This window comes from Theobroma umbraticum, unplaced genomic scaffold (genome assembly GCF_002168275.2).
Source record: "Theobroma umbraticum cultivar Fairchild unplaced genomic scaffold, ASM216827v3 scaffold_30.0, whole genome shotgun sequence".
NCBI classification, from domain to species: Eukaryota; Viridiplantae; Streptophyta; class Magnoliopsida; order Malvales; family Malvaceae; genus Theobroma; species Theobroma umbraticum.
In genome coordinates, this window is record NW_018397254.1 from 3,667,068 (window position 1) to 3,686,668 (window position 19,601).

A 19,601-nucleotide genomic window follows, 5' to 3' on the forward strand; every position below is an offset into this window, starting at 1 on the left:
AATTTCAAAAATCACAACTTCAAACATTTGTACGAAATCTGTGCTCTCAATTTCTCAAAGTTTTGCAGTTGATAAATAATGACAAAGACAATAATTATTTAGGAATAATAATTTATAAATATATAATTCTTATTAACTTGATCTATTTGCGTGTGCGTGTTTCACTAATTTTTTTTATTGAAAAATTTCTCATGACATTTCTCGTATAGAGTACATTAGAGAAGACTTTTTTATGTCAGTTAAAATCGACAAGCATGCTTCAAGACTTTCTCTAGCTTCCTGACAAGGCAAAGATACCCCCAAGCACCTCCTCGTCCATTGCCACAACCTGGTTTTCAAGCCTGTTCAATTAAGCTTCCTTGTTTTGTTTACCAACTCTGTCGTTTTTCTTTGTTGTATCCACAAATATTTTCTTTTTAGTTCTCTCTATTTTTGGTTTCTCTCTCGTCTCTAATAAAATACCCAATAATTTTTTCAGAAATTATTTTGTTAGTAAAATTAAGAAAGAACAGATTGAATATAACTAAAATAACAAACATAAAAGTAAACATAACAAATAACATAACATATATATTTTATATAAATCATTGATGGCCACCAATAATTCATACATGAATATATTAAGTAATTAAACCTTAGTAACTAAACATAAGCATTTAAATTAATATTTAAAATTCTTTAAGGTAACTAAATAATAATAACAACTATAAATAACAATATAATATTCTATAAATATAGTATAGGGGTGGGCATATTTAAAACCGTTATCGCGATACTCTTTTCTTGCTTCTTTAGTTTCAAAACCATCTTACATAAATCACATTTGTATTTGATTTGTGCTCTGTGATATTGCTTTTGGTGTTGTAGAATATTCTTCAAACTTGAACTATCATAATCACAAAGGTTGGTTGCAAAGGGAATCATAGTCTCTATAACTAACATTCTTGACAGCATTAGAAGCCATTTTGAAAATATACAGGTTAAAGTAAAAGAATGAAAGATTTCTAATTAACTCTTATCAAATAAAGAAAAGAAAGAATGATTATATACAAAAAATAAATGCTTTTTGTATGAGCTGAAAGTTGAGTCATATAAAATGAATAGGTGTTATTTGAATCAGTAAGAAAAGAAAATGATTTGGTTAGTGTGATAAAAAACTACTCAAATCATATAGATTTTGTGATTTTCAAATTCTTTTGAATTTTTATAAAAATCATGTAAGTTTTGTGACTACTCACTTTTTCTAGATGATTGACAATTAAGTGATAAATTTCAATAAATTGAATGAGAATGTATATTATACTTAATATGATATTAAAAATGTAATTAACTCATAATAATTCTAAGGTTCTTATCAAAATCTTTCTTAGACCAAATTTCTTAACATTCAGACTATCCAGCACATTTTATTTAGATATATATATGACATAATTTATATATGATGTCTTAATCGTCACTAAATCAAATTGCAATCATGCATTTAAAAAAAAATAAGAATTTTATTGCATTGCTTGGAAAGACCAAGTAGCCTGGCTAAGGAGAAAGCAACTGAGGTCTCCGAATACAATCATATGCATCATTGTAGTACATGCTACTTCATGCGAAACAACCCTGGGAAGACTAAACAAAAAAACATGTCCACCCATAATCAAACAGCTCAAAATATTCACAACAAAAATCAGCTAAATATGGTACACAAAAACAGCCACATCATGGCACAAGAAGTCAGTCACAAGTAAACGTAAGAGCCATAAACAGACAAATATTGATCTTTATTTCCAATTATTGCATGATCTGTCGTCTCTGCAACAAAAGTAAGACACCAACAGCTCAAACAAGACTCACCAAGAAAATAGTGAAATTATAATGATTGGGGTAGATAGCATTTCTAAACACCGATCGTTAAATGTTGAATTATCGTTAGATAATTGTAGTTCATCCTAAAACATCAATAGATATCACACACATATATATATTTAAAATTTTGGATGAAAAAATTCAGAACATAAATCTAAGTGGCATAGTGAATATTACTATACTTATATAATAAATCTAACAATTAGTACTTTGATAAGTCTATAATTTAAAACTTTGACAAGTCATACTCAATCTCAAAATTCATTTATTTTGCTTTACAAATTAATGAATGGTTACACTTATGCTATGCACGTGTGTAAATTATATTTTATATAATATCTGATAATCTATGTGCTACAATAATTAAGAAAAAAATAATAATTCTATAAACATTAGTTTGCATATAAGATTTACAATGATATTATCAAATTTTTTTTTAAAAAAAGCTCTCTGAAAATAGGTTGATGCAGCTCTCAAGGCATTAGTTTCTATCCGTGCATGAGACTTTTCTTTCTAAAAGTTAGTACAAAGATATGTAATACATACGTCAAGCTTCGAATATCACCCCCAAGCTTTTTATTGTCATAAAAATACAAATTGCGGATAAATATTAAGTAGTATGCCTTCAAAAATTTAATAATAACAAATCATGGTAGAATTCGACAACTAAACAAAATAATTGTAGAAAGTATGACACATGTAACAAGGAGTCGGAGTGGTGTGAAAGATGAATATACAACAAACCACTCATCAAGAATTGAAATTGAAGCTACTTGAGATGCTTCTTCAGGATGTGACTATATATATATATATATATATATATATATATATATGTAATGTGATTGTTTGAAGGAAGAATCCCTATCTATTATGTTTGCTTGTTTTGCGTTCATGGTGTTCATTTTACTCCTGACAGTTTTAATTAGAGATGTCGTCAAGGATTTCCTCCTCTCGATCTCTTTTTAATTTGATAAGTAATTTGAACTACATCTCCGGGCATAAAGTGGACTTGTTACCAACCTTGAAGAGATTTGATAGTATAGAGATGGTCACATCTTCATTCCATGGATACTTATAGGTCTTCTGACTAAGCTATAAAACTTGCCACTCTATTCTTCTATTTTCATCCTCACTTGCATGCGTGGTCTTAGATAGTCGAAGAGACAGAAGTGCATTGGCACTTGCACATATTTAATTGTAATCAACATAGTAATTTACCTAAATGCCAGATTAATTGTATGAGCTGTTTTATCTCTTGTAATTGTTTATATAAAGCTTTCGTAATGTCAGCTCAAAATGGCTGTGTAGGGAAGGAGCCCAGAAAATAGAGAAGGCCCAGTTTATAACATTAAGAGCTGGGCCTCGACCTGTTTGAAAACATATTTTTAAAAAAAATAAATGAATTCAAACCATATGTTTTTGGAGGTGCAGCCAACTTCAATAATCGCTACTTAAACATCTATAGGGAATTTGGGTTTTCAACTACTTAAAAGTTTTACTGTTGTAACAAGTGATGACAAAGAAGATGATAATTTGTGAACAATAATTTACAAATATATAATCATTATTACAGTTTTGCTGCTAATAAGAACCGTATAAGTGATAAAGAAAATGATAATTTGTAAATAATAGTTTATAAATATATAATTGTTATTAACATAATCAAACATTTTAATAATTTTTTTAAAATTTCTCGTAACATTTCCTTAATATATTGTTTTTAAAATTTCTTGTAACATTTATAGTTTGTTACATGGTGATATTCAAGAACCCAAATAGAGGACAAGAATGGAAAAGGTAATATTCCAATACAGTTGCATTCAAAGGTTAGAGTTCTGGGTTCCCTTATCTTCTTTGTTCTTTTTTTGAGAGTTGTGCTATTGTAGAGGTGCAAAAGCAAATTCCAATAAATGCTCTGCTATTTTTATCGCAGTCAAGCTTATAGCTAGAGATAAAGTAAGCGGTTTATAACAGAATGCTCTCAATAAGTTATCTCCAAGCATTATGATTCCCCATAAATATTTCAAGACATTTATTAATCCACTCATAGCTCAGAAATATTTCCTTTTACTTGATCAAGCGGATTATTCTCTAACAAAGTTCTATCTCAGCCCAGCAACATGCCCTGTAGGCTGACAACATTTTTGCTCCCCAAAAATTTTTCTGTAAAACCTTTATGCAGTATTTTGCAACATCAAGACATTGACAGTATATAGCAGCAATTGCTACTTCCTACTTGCTTCATTCTTCAAGAGCAAATTTTTTAGATCAGTCAAGATTGATAAGGACTTTCCCTAAACGCGAAAAGATACTCCCAAACACCTTCTCCTCCATTGCCAACCTAGTTCTCAAGACTGTTCAAATGGATTTCTTTTGTTTTACTCACCATCTCTCTTTATTTTTTATCTACAGATATTGTTTTAAAAAATAATAATTTTCTCTGTTTTTGATTTCTCTCTGTTCAGCGTCAATAATTTGTTAATAAATTATTTTAGTTATTGGAATTATAAAAGGAAAAGTTGAATATAACTAAAATAACAAACCATAAAAATAAACACAACAAATAACATACTATATATATATATATATAAATCATTAATACCCCATCAATAATTTGATACATGAATTAAGTAGGTAAATATAAGAACCTAAATTTCTTTAAAGTAATTACATAACAGTAATTAAACTTCAAACAGTAACAACTATAAGTAATAATATAATATCATAGTATATGGGCAAGCAAGTTTAAATATCCTTTAGTGACCATTATCACGATGCTCCTTTCTTGCTTCTTTGGTTGGGAAACGACGTTCACAAATAGCACATTTGTATTTGATTTGTGCTGGCATGTGATTCGCTTGGTGATCAAGAAATTGCTTTAAGGTTTTACCTCGATATGGGCAAAGGTGGCAAAGAGAATCATAGTCTCTGCGACTAACATTTTCAGCAGCATTAGAAGCCATTTTAAGAAAAATATAAATTAGATAAATGAATGAAATATCTCCAATTAGTTACTGTCAAATTAATGAATGGAACAATGATTATATAATCCAAATAAATACTGTTTGCATGAAGGGGAGTTGATTCCCATAAAATGAACAAGTGTTATTTGAATGGGTAGGATAAGAAATTGAGCTGTCTAGTCTGTTAAAAAGTAAAAAAAAAACCATGTAAATTTTATTATTTCCATTTTTTATTATAGTTTTTATAAAAATCATGTAACATTTGTGACTTTCTCATTTCTTCTAGAGATTTTGATGATTGGCCACTAATATGACAAATTTTAGTATATTGAATGAAAATCTATATTAGACTTAATATGATATTAAAAATGTAATTAATATATAATAATACCTAACAATTTTTTATCAAAATTTTTCTTGGACCAAAGCTTTTAACATTCAGACTATCAAGCATTTTTTTCCTTTTTCATATATGTGGCATGGTTCATATATTACCTCTTAACCTTGTTTGTTGATAATCAAACTGCAATAATGTTTTTTTTTTTAAATTAAGAATTTTATTGCATTGCTTGAGAAGGTCAAGTACCCTGGCTAAGAAAGAAATCAACCGGAATGCAATCCCAGCTGAACATATACATCACCATTGCACATGCTATTTCCTGTGAAAAAACCGTTGGAAGACTATACAAAAACATGTTCACACAAGGGCAAACAGCTCAAAATAGTTGACAAAAAAAGGCAAAATATGACATACAAAAACAGCCACATTAATGCACAACAAGTCAGCCGCAAGAAAGCATGTAAGAGTTATAAACAGAAAAAAACCGATCACTGTTTCCAGGTCTTGCATGATCAGTTAGCTTGCTTAGACAATCATCTTGCAACAAAAGCAAGACATTTACAACAAGACTCACACCAAGACAGCAAGGGAATTAAAACTCAGGATGATCGGGACACTCAGCATCTCCAAACAGGCATCCTCTGTTAAATGTTGAATTAACGTTAAATGATCATAAGTCAACTTAAGCGCTTATCCCAAAACATGAATTGATATCATCTATATTTGAAATTTTGGATGGAAAAATTCAGAATATAAGCTCAAGCAGCATATCAAGAGAAAGCCATCTTCGCTAATCTCTTTTTTGTACTCAAGTGATCAATAAAAAGAGCCTACTTTTCCAAAAAAAAAAAAACTAATATTTGATAACTCTATAATTTGAAACTTCGGACAAGTTCGATCTCAAACTTCATTTATTTTGTATTACAAATCAATCAATAACGACATTTATATTATGCACATGTAAATCATATCTTATATGGTTTTCGATTGTCCACATGTTACAATGATTAAGAAAAAAAAATAGCAATTCTATAATGATTAGTTTGCAAATAAGATTTACAAAGATTGGCTAATACCAAAATGAAAAAAAATGCTTTTTCCAAAACAGTTTTATGCTGCTCTCAAGCCATTGTTTCTATCAGTGCATGAGACTTTTCGTTGTAAAAGTCAATACAAAGATATGCAATATTTACGTCAAGCTTAGAATATGCACGCCAAGCTTTCCCTTGCTCATAAAAATCCAAATTGAGGGTAAAAATTAAGTACGCATTACGTCTGTAAAATGTTAATAATTATAAATTAAGGTAGAATTCGATAATTAAACAAGACAATTATAAGTGTAATGTATGTGAAAAGGACTTGAATTAATATAATACAAAGCATAGATCAAGAATTGAAATTTGAACTAATTGGGATGTCTTTTCAAGATCGGACTTCATGTAATTTCGAAGAAGCAAATTAGCAGGAATGAATAAACCTTTCTCCTGCTACTGGTAGCTCAAGGCAGAAAGTGGAAAAGGAGAAGAAAGAAAAATTGGTCGCCCCAGTCCTTCCATCTCTAGACCACCGAAGTTGAGCAGAAGAGATGGGGAAAGCAAGATCTTGTTTCAAATGAAAATGGCGATGAGGGGAAAGAGTTTAGTAATTTAGATGAAGCTGATATTTCTCCCTGTGATAACTAGATGAAGATATTCATCACAACCTGGAAGGAGGCATGGTGGTAGCACACAACAGCAGATGTACACTCACTCTCTCAAAAACTTAATGTGTTGGTTTTGGATCTCAAACAAGGTTTATTCGCTTGAGATTGGATCTCAAAAGAGGCTGAAATGAATTTGAAGCTTAACCTGGGAACTTTGTGGTTTTATAGAATGAGCAATGTGATTGTTTGAAGGAAGAATCCCTATCTATTATGTTTGCTTGCTTTGTATTCATAGCCTTCATTTTACTCCTGGCACTTTTTATTAGAGATGTCGTCAAGGATTTCATCCTTTCGATCTTTTAATTTTCATTTTGATAAGTAATTTGAACTACATCTCTTGGCATAAAGTGGACTTGTTAGTACGAACCTTGAAGAGATTTATTAGTACAGAGATGGTCACATCTTCATTCCATGGATACTTAGGTCTTCCGGCCAAGCTATAAAACTTTAACTTGGCAGTCTATCCTTATATTTTCATCTTAGTCACTTGCACGCATGGTCAGGTTTTACTTGACGCATTGCAAAAAAAAAGGAAAGTTGTTGCTTGCTTTTGTGGTTGAGTAGTTGAAGAATATTTCTTTTCTTGTCCTTTTTGTTGTGTGTCTGTGGGTGTGGTTAATTACTTATGGATTGTATCTGAAATTATTAGGTCTTTAATTTTGATAGTTCCTGTTTGTTCGTTTTGGTTTGGATCCTGTTCCGGAAGCTAATAATTTTAACAATCATTCTCAAATTGGGATTACTAAATCTATGGCTTCTGATCTTCTGGTCCAGTTTGTTGTTTAATAGATTTTATTATTACGTCTCTAATTTCTTTGTTCAGATAGTAACATTTTGGATTTTTTTTCTTTTGAAAATCTAATTGGGTAGATATTATTGCGTCCAAAGCCGAAGAAGTTAAAGGTTTACTAAGGTCATAAAAATATGCACGTTTCAAAATTTTCAATGGTCACAAAACTTTAGAGTTTTATTCTAATAGTAATTCAAGTATAAGTTAAAGTTTGTTTATTTCTAATTATTTTATAACAGTTGAAGTGTATTATTAATTTGAATTCGATTCTGTTTATTTTTCAATTGTATTAGGACACTTGAGATCAATTCCTAATTTAAATCGTAAAAGCCTAGTTTCTATATATTTAAATATCATTACTTGAATTGTGCAACTCAGAAAGAATCAAACTATATCAAATACAAAACCAGGTAATTCTCTTTACTATTTCTTTTTTTTTTTTCAATTTAAGTTGGCTTTTATCATAATTTTTTTTCCTTTTAAAGTGTTTCATTAACAAAAGAGCTTTTTATTTTTTTATTGTTGATTTAGAAAAGCATGGAGAACGCCAAAGTGGATTGGGAAAAGCTTCCAACACTTTGTCTCTATTCGGTTCTTGACAAATTAGGTGTTCCTAGTAATTTGGTTCGATTTGGTCTAGTCAGTAAGTATTGGTATTCCGTTTTCAACAATTTTCTTAACTTAAAAAGGCAATCATCACCTAATCTAGTTCCCATGCTCCTGATTCCAACAAGAATGAGCAACAGAGTTAGACAATTATGTAGCTTGCAAGCCAAAACAAAAATCTACAACATAGAGTTACCAAAGTCTCATATCAAGAGATCTTGTGGGTCTACTTATGGTTGGTTAGCTGCTGTAGACAAGAACATGATCATAACCCTCTTAAATCCTTTTAAGGATGGGATCACAATTGATTTACCTAAAATTGAAATTCCTGATCTAGGATACCCATATGAATATAATGAATATGATGTTCATAAGGTTATCTTGTCAGTAGATCCTTTATCGCATCTAGATAGTTATGTGGTTGTGATTATCTATGGCATGATGTCCAGATTAGCCTTCTATAAATCCGGACAGAAAAGTTGGATATATCTAGATGAGGATTTGGAGGCTTTCACTGATGTTATTTTTTATAAAAATTTGGTTTATGCTATTGGAACTCGGAGCTTGACAATCTCTTTTGAAGTTAATGATAGTCTCGACAATAATTTGAAACCAAAGGTGAAGATACTCATGTCGACGCGTCGAAGATTAGAGGATTATGTTGATCATGCGTATCTTGTTGAATCATCTCAAGGAAATCTATTCTCTATTAAAAAGGAAATTGATGTTGAAGAGTATCATTGTTGTGCTCATTTTACGAAAAGTTTCAAAATTTTCAAGTTGGTTTTGGATGATCAAAGCGGTGAATTGTTAGAAGAAAAAGAAGTAAAGAATATAGATGGAGATATAGTGTTCGTAGGTGATAATCAAACTTTGGCAATTTCAGTTTTGGATTTTCCAGAAGCTCAACCTAATTCTATATATTTCACAGATGATTATTTTATTTATACTACTTATAAGCCATTTGGTCCTCGAGATAATGGTTTTTTTAACATAAAAGATGGAAAGGTGAGAAAACATTATCGATTTAGGCCTTGGCACAAATATCGATTTCCTTTTATTTGGATTCAACCACCAGATGAATTTAGATTACGGTAGTTTTGATTTTTGAGTACATATGTTAATTTAATTTTATACAATTATTTTAGATTGTTACTTTTAGATTATTTTAGATTTTTGAGTACATATCCTTCTCATCTATGTTACTTTTAGATTGTTTTTTATATTTAATACAATTATTTTTTTAATTAGTGATGTTATTACTGTTACAATAACTATTCCTCTATTGAAATTAATTAGATAATGATAATTTAATTTTTAAATATTTTCTATACACTATTGTCAAATTAACAAAAGAATACGAACTAATTAACACTAAATTAAGAAGCCAAAATCCATAATTATATTATCACTAAATCACTCGTTATAGATTCGAGGGCGGGTATAAATAAGTAATAATAAAAAAAACCTTCTCAAATTTGAATAATGTTCCTGCCATCATTCTGTGTTTCAAAAGGATCGTTTTCAATCTGAGTCAAAACGATCGTAAACCCATTGATAAAGGAGAGCATTGGCTGCAAACATCGGCTCGTTCTCTCGCTCAATCTGTTCAGCCGCAACTTGCAGAGCTCTTAGTGACTGTCGCATACGCCGAATACCCTTTCTTTTCCTTGTCAATCTCACTGTCATATCCCTCGGGCGACGACCTTGTTTGGACGAGCGATTTTCAAAACTATAAATGTTCAATTTCAGCTGCAAAGCCGAACAACCTTTTGCCCCACGTTTTGGCCATCCTCCATGTCAGCCACCATTTCAATCTCTCAATTCCAATTTTTCCCTCCATGACCCTAACGACCCAAATCCAACCAAATTTTCCTCCCCAACAAAACCCAAATATTTCTTCTTCCAAAACTCCGATAATTTCTTTCCCCAGGACCGTAACATGCAACTACAACTGGTACTCAATAGAACCGACAGCAGCCACAGTCAACCGCAGAACCAGATAGACTCCACCGCCTCTGGCCAAGTCCCGAAGGAGGTTCGGGAAAGAATCGACCAGGCCGTGAAGCAGGCGTGTAGCGAGCATATTGAGTACCAGATAGAAACCATTGCCTTGAGATCTGCATAAAACTGTTTTCATAAAGCATGACTTATTTTGATTTTGGTATGCGCTTTACAGGGATGTATCATGATTTTTTCACAAATCGGTGAGTACTGCTCATAAATTACAACCTCTAAAGTCTAATGTCTTGCGTGTTGGTTCAAAGGTGCATCGTTGATAATTATGACCTGGTAAAACTTTCATTAGTGTAGTATAATATATTTATAACTGTTAGTCCTTAACAGTAATGGAGTTGGCCTTTTGTCAGCATAGCCTAGGAATCTATTACACTTTCAATATTTCCTCTTTTGGCATTAAAAGGTAAAGATTTTTATGTAACATACTTGAAATGTTTGTTTTCTTTGCACTTTCCATATGATACGCTGTAATTTGGTTATATATATTGTGGTTCGTTTTCTTTTCACTTTCTGTGTGATGTCCTATAATTTGGTTATAAGGCTTTTTTGGTATCAACATCATGCATGTGAACATATTACCTTATGAAGTCAACTTTTGACTGCCTAATTGCATCTGCTTTTAGAGTTAGTCAAATGATCTGATTTGTTAGTATAATACTTACTGATTCGGAGTAAGTGTTGGAATTTTAGTTGAAACAACATGTGCATAGAGGAGGGAGGGAGGGAGGGGGACAATCGTTGTCTACATAATTACATTACTTTCTTTATACACTTCCACATGTGCTCTTAGATAGTAGAACAGAGAGAGACTTAGGTACAGAAGTTTTTATATATAGCTTATACAATAGTGTATACAAAATGTTAAAAGATAAGATTGAATGTTAAAATGTAAATGCAATAGTCGCTAATTAAAAATAAAAAATCTTTAAATAAAATTTAAAAGACAATATCTAGACTAAAAAATAAAATTAACATATATCTTCAAAAACCAAAACTATCGAAATTTAAATTCAACTGGTGGTTGGATCCAAATGTAAGGAGGTAAATATTTATGTTGAGGTTTCCACTTGTAATATTTTCTCACCTTTCCATCTTTCATGCTGAAATAACCATTATCTCGAGGGCCAAGTGGCCAATAAGCGGTAGCAATGAAAAAATCGTCTGTGAAATATATAGAATTGGGTTGGCCTTCAGGAAAATCCAAAGCTGAAACAGCTAAGGTATGATTATCACCCACAAATACTATATCCCCCTCTATATTCTTTACTTCCTTTTCTTCTAGGAATTTACCACTTTGATCATCCAAAACTAACTTGAAAACTTTGAAACTCTTAGTGAAATAAGCACAAATATCATCATAGTCCTCAAAATAGACCTTCTTTTTAATAGAGAATAAATCTCCTTTAGATGATTCAACAAGATATGCTCGATCAATATAATCCTCCAACCTTTGACTTGTTGACATGAGTATCTTTACTTCTGGTGATTTCAAATTGTCATCAAGATTATCATTAACATCAAAAGATACTAGCAAGCCTAGATTTCCGATAGCATAAACTAAATTTTTATAAAAAATAATATCAGTGAAAGCCATCAAATTCTTATCTAGATATATCCAATTTTTCTGTGTGGGTTTGTAGAAAGCTAATCTAGCTCTAAAGCTATATATAACTACAACTACATAATTACCTGGATGTAATAAAGGATCAGCTGACAAGATAACTCTATGAATGTCATATTGGTAGCCTGCTGACGTTCTATCATCAGATGGAAGTTCAATCTCAGGAAGATCAATTGTGATACCATCCTTAAAAGGATTTAAGAGAGTTATAATCATACTATTATTCACGGCGGCTAACCAACCGTGGGAAGAACCACAAAATCTCTTAGTATGAGATTCTGGTAACTCAATGTTGCAGAATTTTGTTTTGACTTGTAGGCTGCATAATTGTCGAACTCTGTTGCTCATTCTTGTTGGAATTAACAACATGGGAACTAGATTAGGTGATGATCGCCTTTTTAAGTCAACAAAATTGTTGAAGACTAAATGCCAATGCTTACAGACTGCACCAAATCGAACCAAATTGCTGTGGACATCTAATTTGTCAAGAACTAAAAAGAGACAGATTGTGGGAAGATTTTCCCAATTTGCTTTAGCATTCTCCATGCTTTTCTAGATCAACTGTAAACAGGAAAGAAAAAGAAACTCTTTGGTTATTGCTAATGAAAGAACTTAAAAAAGTAAAAAAATATTATGAAAAATCTGAAGAAAAGAAACAGAAAAGAGTGTTACCTATCTTTATATTTGATATGTTTTGCTTGTTTGTGAATTGCGTGTAGGTTTTATATTCTTGACATCCTAATCCAATTTAAAGTAGTAATTAATTTCAAGTGTTATAATACAACTGGAAAAATAAACGAAATCGATCCAATTCAAATTAGGAATAGATTTAAAGTGTTATAATATAATAAGAAAATAATCAAATTTGAGGAGTTCAATCCGTTGTATTCATTAGCTGGATTAATTCAAGAGTTTGTTCAAATACCAATAATCCAGCAAATTTTACTGTACATTAATTGAAACTCTATGAAGCACATGTTGATTGAAACAAGAAAAGAACATATTGCAGTAATCATTAGTTGGGATTAATTCAGGACTTTTTTTTGTTAATTCCACAGTTTTACATTAAGAATTTAGCCGTACTTGGAAAAAGAGACCTATAGCTGAGTGGTTTCCTTTTCAATGTGATGCTTCCAAGGATTTCTGCCATTATTTCCAGCGGCTTAATACTCACTAAAGCGACATTATTTTTGTTTTGGGCTGAAGAGATATTAGCGGGGATATACTGTGCGCATGTCGTTCAATATACCTTGCTCTTTGTCTGCATCCAGTGATGTAATGGCGATTGGGGGAATAATTCATTCCCCTTTGTTAAAGAAATCCATTGATTGACTTTCAAAAAAGGTTTTGAAAAATTTCTCCTTCTCCAAATCTTGTTTTACCAGAATCCACCAGCGTCTCAATTCATGCTATTCTCTTCTGATTCTATTTACATAGTCAGGGTAGAAGTTCAAGTAGTGATCTGCTACTATGACTTACCAAAACTTTTTAACCTGCATTCACTAGATTAACTCCTTTAGACTTTGGGCGAAATGAAGCCCAATTGGAGAAGTAGGGTGCATCGAGTTTGGCCCTTATATTTTGATGCACGACGAGTCCCATCCCTTATTGTTCAAGACTGGGCCTTTTCTGTTTTCTGGGCTCATTCCCACACTCACCTATTTTGAGCTGACATTGGGAAAGCTTTACAAGTGATAATACAGCTCATACAATTAAGAAAAATTGGATCACTTACTTTTTTTGGGTACATTGAAGACAGGCACAACTCAAATCTAATATTTGTACCAAACCCATCCCACCCTTGCCACTTGAGCATTTTTGTGCCTACTACCTTTCAAGATGCACACCCTAGGCCCTCGGCACTAAAGGTGAATGTCTCAACGAAACGAAGGCAAGCAAACATAACAGATAGGGATTCTTCCTTCAAACAATCACATATTATATATATATATATATATATACATACATACTTGAAAAAGCATCTCAAATAGCTCAAATTTCAATTCTTGATTTATAGTTTGCAGTACATTTATCTTTTGCACTATTTCAAGTTTTTGTTATACGTATTATATACTTCTTATTTATATCTATATTTAAAGAAACCTTCAAAAGACTTCCTTGCTTCACACTTGGCAATATATGCCGTAGAAGGAAAATCTCCAAAGGTTTCTTTCCTTTTATATGGTTATTACATTTTTTTTAATTTTTCAACAGTTATTATTAAATATCAAGTCATATTTAATAAATATTAAAATAGTAATTGAAATATAATTATCTTTTCTTTACATTAAAAGTTTAAAAAAATTGAATCATACTATTTACTAAAGAAAAAATATACACATGTCAATTACTGAATCAAATTATATAATATAATTCTCTTTATCAAAATTAAAATATGCAACTATTATTCATAAAAGTTTAATTTTAATTTTTTTTTAATTTTAAATTTTAAAACATAACAATTTAAAAGAATTTAAATATATCCATTGATATAACTTTAGTATCTATTTGCAAACATGGCAAGATGGAGAAAAAAGAAAAAGAAAGAAATGATAGACTCATATATAATTTTGCTAAGGTATATGTATGCACGTAGTGTTTGGTATGAGAGAAATGAGAGTACATTTCTTGTAATATATCTAATTAAATTATATTGTAGTGTTTATTTTGCAGCAAACTACTGCAATGTAAAATTGTAATGAATCACATTACAATCAATAGATGTAATATAATTACAGTTTAAAAATAATACAATTAAATTACATTGCACTTTATAATGTTATTAAAGATAATTTTATCATTAAATTTTGTTATTTTATTAAAAATATTTTATAATATTATAATTTTTTTAATATAGATTTCAACGATGTCTTTTTATTATTCTCAGTAATCATGGCGACTATCAATAAAATTTATATTATTTTTTAAAAAATTAAAATAAATATATAATATAAAAAATTATATTAAAAATAAAAATAAAATATATAAGACTATAATAAAAAATAAAAATGAAATATCTGATATTAAAATATATTTAAGAATTGATGTTATATAAAAATTAACAATAAAAAATACAAATAATGGTGGTTATAATAACAACAGTTATATATTTTGTAAAATAATATTTTGTACATGTCAATGCACACTAGCAATTAGATATGATAATATAATTACTATCGTATATCTATTTCACAAAGTATTTTCAACTCAATTGAAAAAAAAATGTTATCATCCTGAGTGCATCGCACGGATAGCAAAATAGTACTTTTTTTATTTGGTTGTCGAATTTTATCATGATTTATTATTATCAATTTTTGAAAAATGTACTACTTAATTTTTATCCTCAATTTGTATTTTTATGAGCAAGGAAAAGCTTGGGGTGCATAATCGAAGCTTGACTAATGTATTGCATATCTTTGTACTGACTTTTAGAAGGAAAAGTCTCATGCAGTGATAGAAAGCAATGCCTTTAGGGTATAAATCTGTTTTTGGAGAGCATTTTTTTTTTAAAAAAAATAGATATGATTTACACACATGCATAGCATAAGTGTAGCTATTGATTAATTCGTAATGCAAAATAAATTGTTAGGTTTATTATATAAGCATAGTAATATTCACCATGCTGCTTGGATTTATGTTTTGAATTTTTTTCATCCAAATTTTAAATATATATAGTATCAATTGATATTTTAGAACAAACTATAATTTGAACTACGATTATCTAACGATAATTCAACATTTAACAATACAAGTTTGGAGATTAATCGCTTTAATTCCCCTATCTGGGTGAGTCTTGTTTGAGCTGTATGTGTCTCACTTTTGTTGCAGAGATGACAGATCATGCAATCGCTGGAAATAAAGATCAGTTTTTGTCTGTTTATGGCTCTTACATTTTCTTGCGACTCGCTTGTTGTAACTTGATGTGACTGTTTTTTGTTCGGAATATTTTGAGCTGTTTGATCATATGTTTTTGTATAGTCTTCCCAGGGAATAAGCATCTGCTATGGTGTATGTATATGTTCGGTTGGGATTGTATTACAATACTTTAGTTGATTTCTCCTCAACCATGCTAGTTGTCTTTTCGAGCAATGCAATAAAATTTTTAATTTTTTTAAACTTGATTGCAGTTTGATTTAATGACAAACAAAATTAAGACATAATCTATAAATTCTTAATTATTTTAAAAAAAACTTGATTGCAGTTTGATTTAATGACAAACAAGATTAAAACATAATATATAAATTACTTCACGTATATGAAAAAGGCAAAAAAAAAAAGTGATTGATATTCAGAATGTGAAAGAACTTTGGTCATAGAAATATCAAATAAAGTATAACATAAATTTTTTTTCAATTTATTGAAATTCATCACTTAATCGTCAATTGTCTAGAAGAAGAGAATAGCCACAGAAGTTACATGATTTTTAGAAAAACTTTAAAAAAATTAAAAATCACAAAATCTAGATGACTTTAGTAATTTTTTAACTAATTCATTTTCTTTTCTTATTGATTCAAAAGGCATATATTCATTTTATATGACTCAACCTTCACCTCACACCTCACACCAAAAATATTTATTTCTACTATATAATCATTCTTCCTTTCCTTTATTTAATAGGAGTTAATTAAAAACCTTTCATTTTTCTACTTTAATTCATATCTTCTGAAAATGGCTTCCAATGCCGTCGAAAATGTTAGTCGTAGAGATTATGATTCGCTTTGCAACCTTTGCAATTATACTGGTTCAAGCTTGAAGAATGTTCTACAACACCAAAAGCAAAATCACAGGGCGCAAATCAAATACAAATGTGATTTATGCAAACGTGGTTTTGAAACCAAAGAAGCAAGAAAGGAACATCGTGATAATGGCCATTGAAGGATATTTAAATATGCCCGCCCATAAACTAGATGTATAAGAAATTATATTGTTATTTGTAGTTATTAAATACTAGATCTATAGGAAATTATATTATTATTTATAGTTATTATTATTAAGTTATTTTGAAGAATTTTAAATATTAATTTAATTACTTATGTTTAGGTACTTCGATTTAATTAATTAATTTGTGTGTGAATTATTGGTGAGAATTGATGATTTATATGAAATATATATATTATGTTATTTGTTATGTTTACTTTTTAGTTATGTTGAATTTTTCCTTTCCTAATTTCACCAACCGAAATAATCTCTTAAAAAAAATTATTGGATACTGTAGAGAGACAAAAGACACCAAAAACAGAGAAAATTAATATATATATATATATATATATATATTTACAGTTACAATAAAGAAAAGGCAAGAGAGATGGTAAACAAAAGAGAGGAAGGCTAATTGAACAGGCTTAAAACCAGGTTGGCAATAGAGGAGGTGGTTGGGAGTATTGTTGCCTTGTCAGGAGGCTGAAAGTTAGGCGTTCAGATATAGTCATGAAACATACTTGTCAATCTTAACTGATACAAAAAAAATCTCCTCTTGGCCCTGAAATATCAATTGCCGCTATATATATATATATATGATGGTGCAAAGGATTGTATAATGGTTTTACAGAAAAAATTTCCGGTCAGCAAAAGGATTAGTAGACTGGAGGGTATGTTGCTTACTGAGCTGAGGCAGGAAAGTTTATCCAACAAGATGAGAGTAGTCATGGTAAAATCTAAAAGAAATATTTCAGGGGCCGTTGAGTGGCTTAATAAATATTTTGAAATATTTATGGCGAATCATGATGCTTGAAGACAACTTGCAAAGATATATGTCTCGCAACAAATGTACAAGCAAGCAGCATTCTGCTATAAGGAGCTTATTTTATCTCAACCATTTGTTGGAATTTAGTTATGCACCACTGTCATAGCAGAGCGTTCAAAAGGAAGTAACAAGGAAACAGAGAGAGTCCAGAGCTCCCATCTCTGCTTACTTCTGCTTTAACAATCCAAGTCAAGGTATTTAAATATGCAAAAATTAGGCTTTTATATCCTTAATATCGTGATGACAATTTAAATTAAAAATTAATTTCAAGTGCTACAATACAAATGAAAAATAAATACAGTCTAATTTAAATTAGGAATGAAAAAAAAAACTTTAAAATTCGATAACCTCTAAAAGGGTGTATATTTTTACATAAAAATTTTAATCTATGAATTCTTTCTATTTGCTTTGGATGTGATAATATGATTGATATCTTCGCCTCTTATCGTTCCGTTTATCCTTACGTTCAGGTGAGATGAATTTATATTTAGAATATAGATTATTCTGTCTAAAGTAAAATAGTTCTAAAGTAAAGCTTGATTGATTTCGAAATTAATACAGGAAAGCAAACAACATCTTTAGTTTCATACCTTTTCATTACGTATGATATGGCAATGCCATAAATTATGTAGTAGTCGGCAAATATATTATAATCAAAACCACTATTTTGAAGTACATGGATTCTTTCCATTGATTAATCTAATTCAATTATTAACTTTTTTTTGCATCAACAACGATTTGAAAATTGAAGCTCCCCAAGCCGCAAAATTTGAGAGCATAACGATTCGATTCGCATGCTTTAATCCTTAATTATTGTAAAGTTGCCTTAATTGGTCTCCTAACACGTGCTTTCCAGTATTCAGAGTATAAACAATGAATCCCTTAATCAGTCAATCTTCAAAATGGACTGTTTATTTCAAGATTAAGGGCTTTGTTAATACTACAACATGACTATTCAAGATAACGACGCTCTATATAAACTAATAAGTATAATCATTAAATCGTTCACACTCCATAATATTAATTTAACTTTAATGTGATGTAAATTAGATTCATCAAGATTGTACCGTTTTTTATAATTATTATAATTTAGCTTAATAATTGTAAAATTTCATCAAAATTGTTTTATTTCTTTATAATATGAAGTTATCTATGGAGTTGGGTGAGGTCTAGCTATCATATCAAAGCCTTTTGTTTTTACTTATACAAGTAGTATTAGTTACGTAGTTTGCGATTAGATCATGGCTAAGCTCAAACTTGTCAAACATGATTAGAAGCCATAATATTTTATAAAAAGGAATATATGCAACTTGATTAAAAAAATACAAAGAATTTGCAACTTGATGATTGAATACAAGAATTTGAGGCCAAAAATTTTGATTGGAATTCCATTCAACAACAAATTCTTCAACATAAAAAAATAATTTCCATGTAGGAAAATACAGCAGGGGAAGTTTCCATGCAGCCTCTTATTACGCACGTGTAGAAAAAACCCCCTTCTTTTTCATATTATATTTTAAGATAAAGAAGGATGCAGCTTTTGTCGTTTCGAGACCAAAAAAAAATTAGGGGACTCAAACATTGCGGTCGAACCGCACGTGCTGATTGTTGGCATGTTGTGACCAGGAACACTGCCGTTTGGTGTTTGTTTTTTGCTAATAATAGAAAGCGGACTTTTCTTCCGTCAAAGTCATACATGATCAAGCCTTTGGTCAATTTCAAAGGTTCTCGCTTAATGATGCGGCTGGCCGTTTCTTGAAGGAAGAAGGTCTTGGATTTCCCCTTCTTGGACCAATGTGGATATGGAAGCTTAGTTTGCCCAAGCTCTGCAACGTTATCCATTGGATTTCCCCTTCTTGGACCAATATGGATATGGCAGCTTAGTTTGCCCAAGCTCTGCAACGTTATCCATATCCTTGAAAGGGCAAATTTGGAATATTAAAATACATTTATAGTGAAA

The 19,601-nt window shown here is 30.4% G+C and overlaps 2 protein-coding genes and 2 pseudogenes across 2 annotated transcripts; 2 read left to right on the forward strand and 2 right to left on the reverse strand.

The window, feature by feature from the left end:
- Positions 1-3,702: 3,702 nt before the first annotated feature.
- On the reverse strand, positions 3,703-4,246 carry LOC110422566 (uncharacterized; annotated as a pseudogene).
- A 3,943-nt stretch (positions 4,247-8,189) lies between these two features.
- LOC110422590 (putative F-box protein At5g55150) lies at positions 8,190-9,356 on the forward strand. Its single transcript, XM_089784775.1, has one exon. It carries the CDS (start codon positions 8,190-8,192, stop codon positions 9,354-9,356), a length of 1,167 nt encoding a protein of 388 aa, XP_089640901.1.
- Positions 9,357-10,219: 863 nt separating this feature from the next.
- Positions 10,220-12,444, reverse strand: LOC110427350 (uncharacterized). Its single transcript, XM_089784782.1, has 3 exons — positions 11,967-12,444; positions 11,362-11,834; positions 10,220-10,378 (listed from the first exon to the last, which is right to left on the reverse strand). Exons 1-3 carry the CDS (start codon positions 12,442-12,444, stop codon positions 10,220-10,222), a joined length of 1,110 nt encoding a protein of 369 aa, XP_089640908.1.
- Positions 12,445-17,203: 4,759 nt separating this feature from the next.
- On the forward strand, positions 17,204-19,525 carry LOC110422597 (uncharacterized; annotated as a pseudogene).
- Positions 19,526-19,601: the final 76 nt, after the last annotated feature.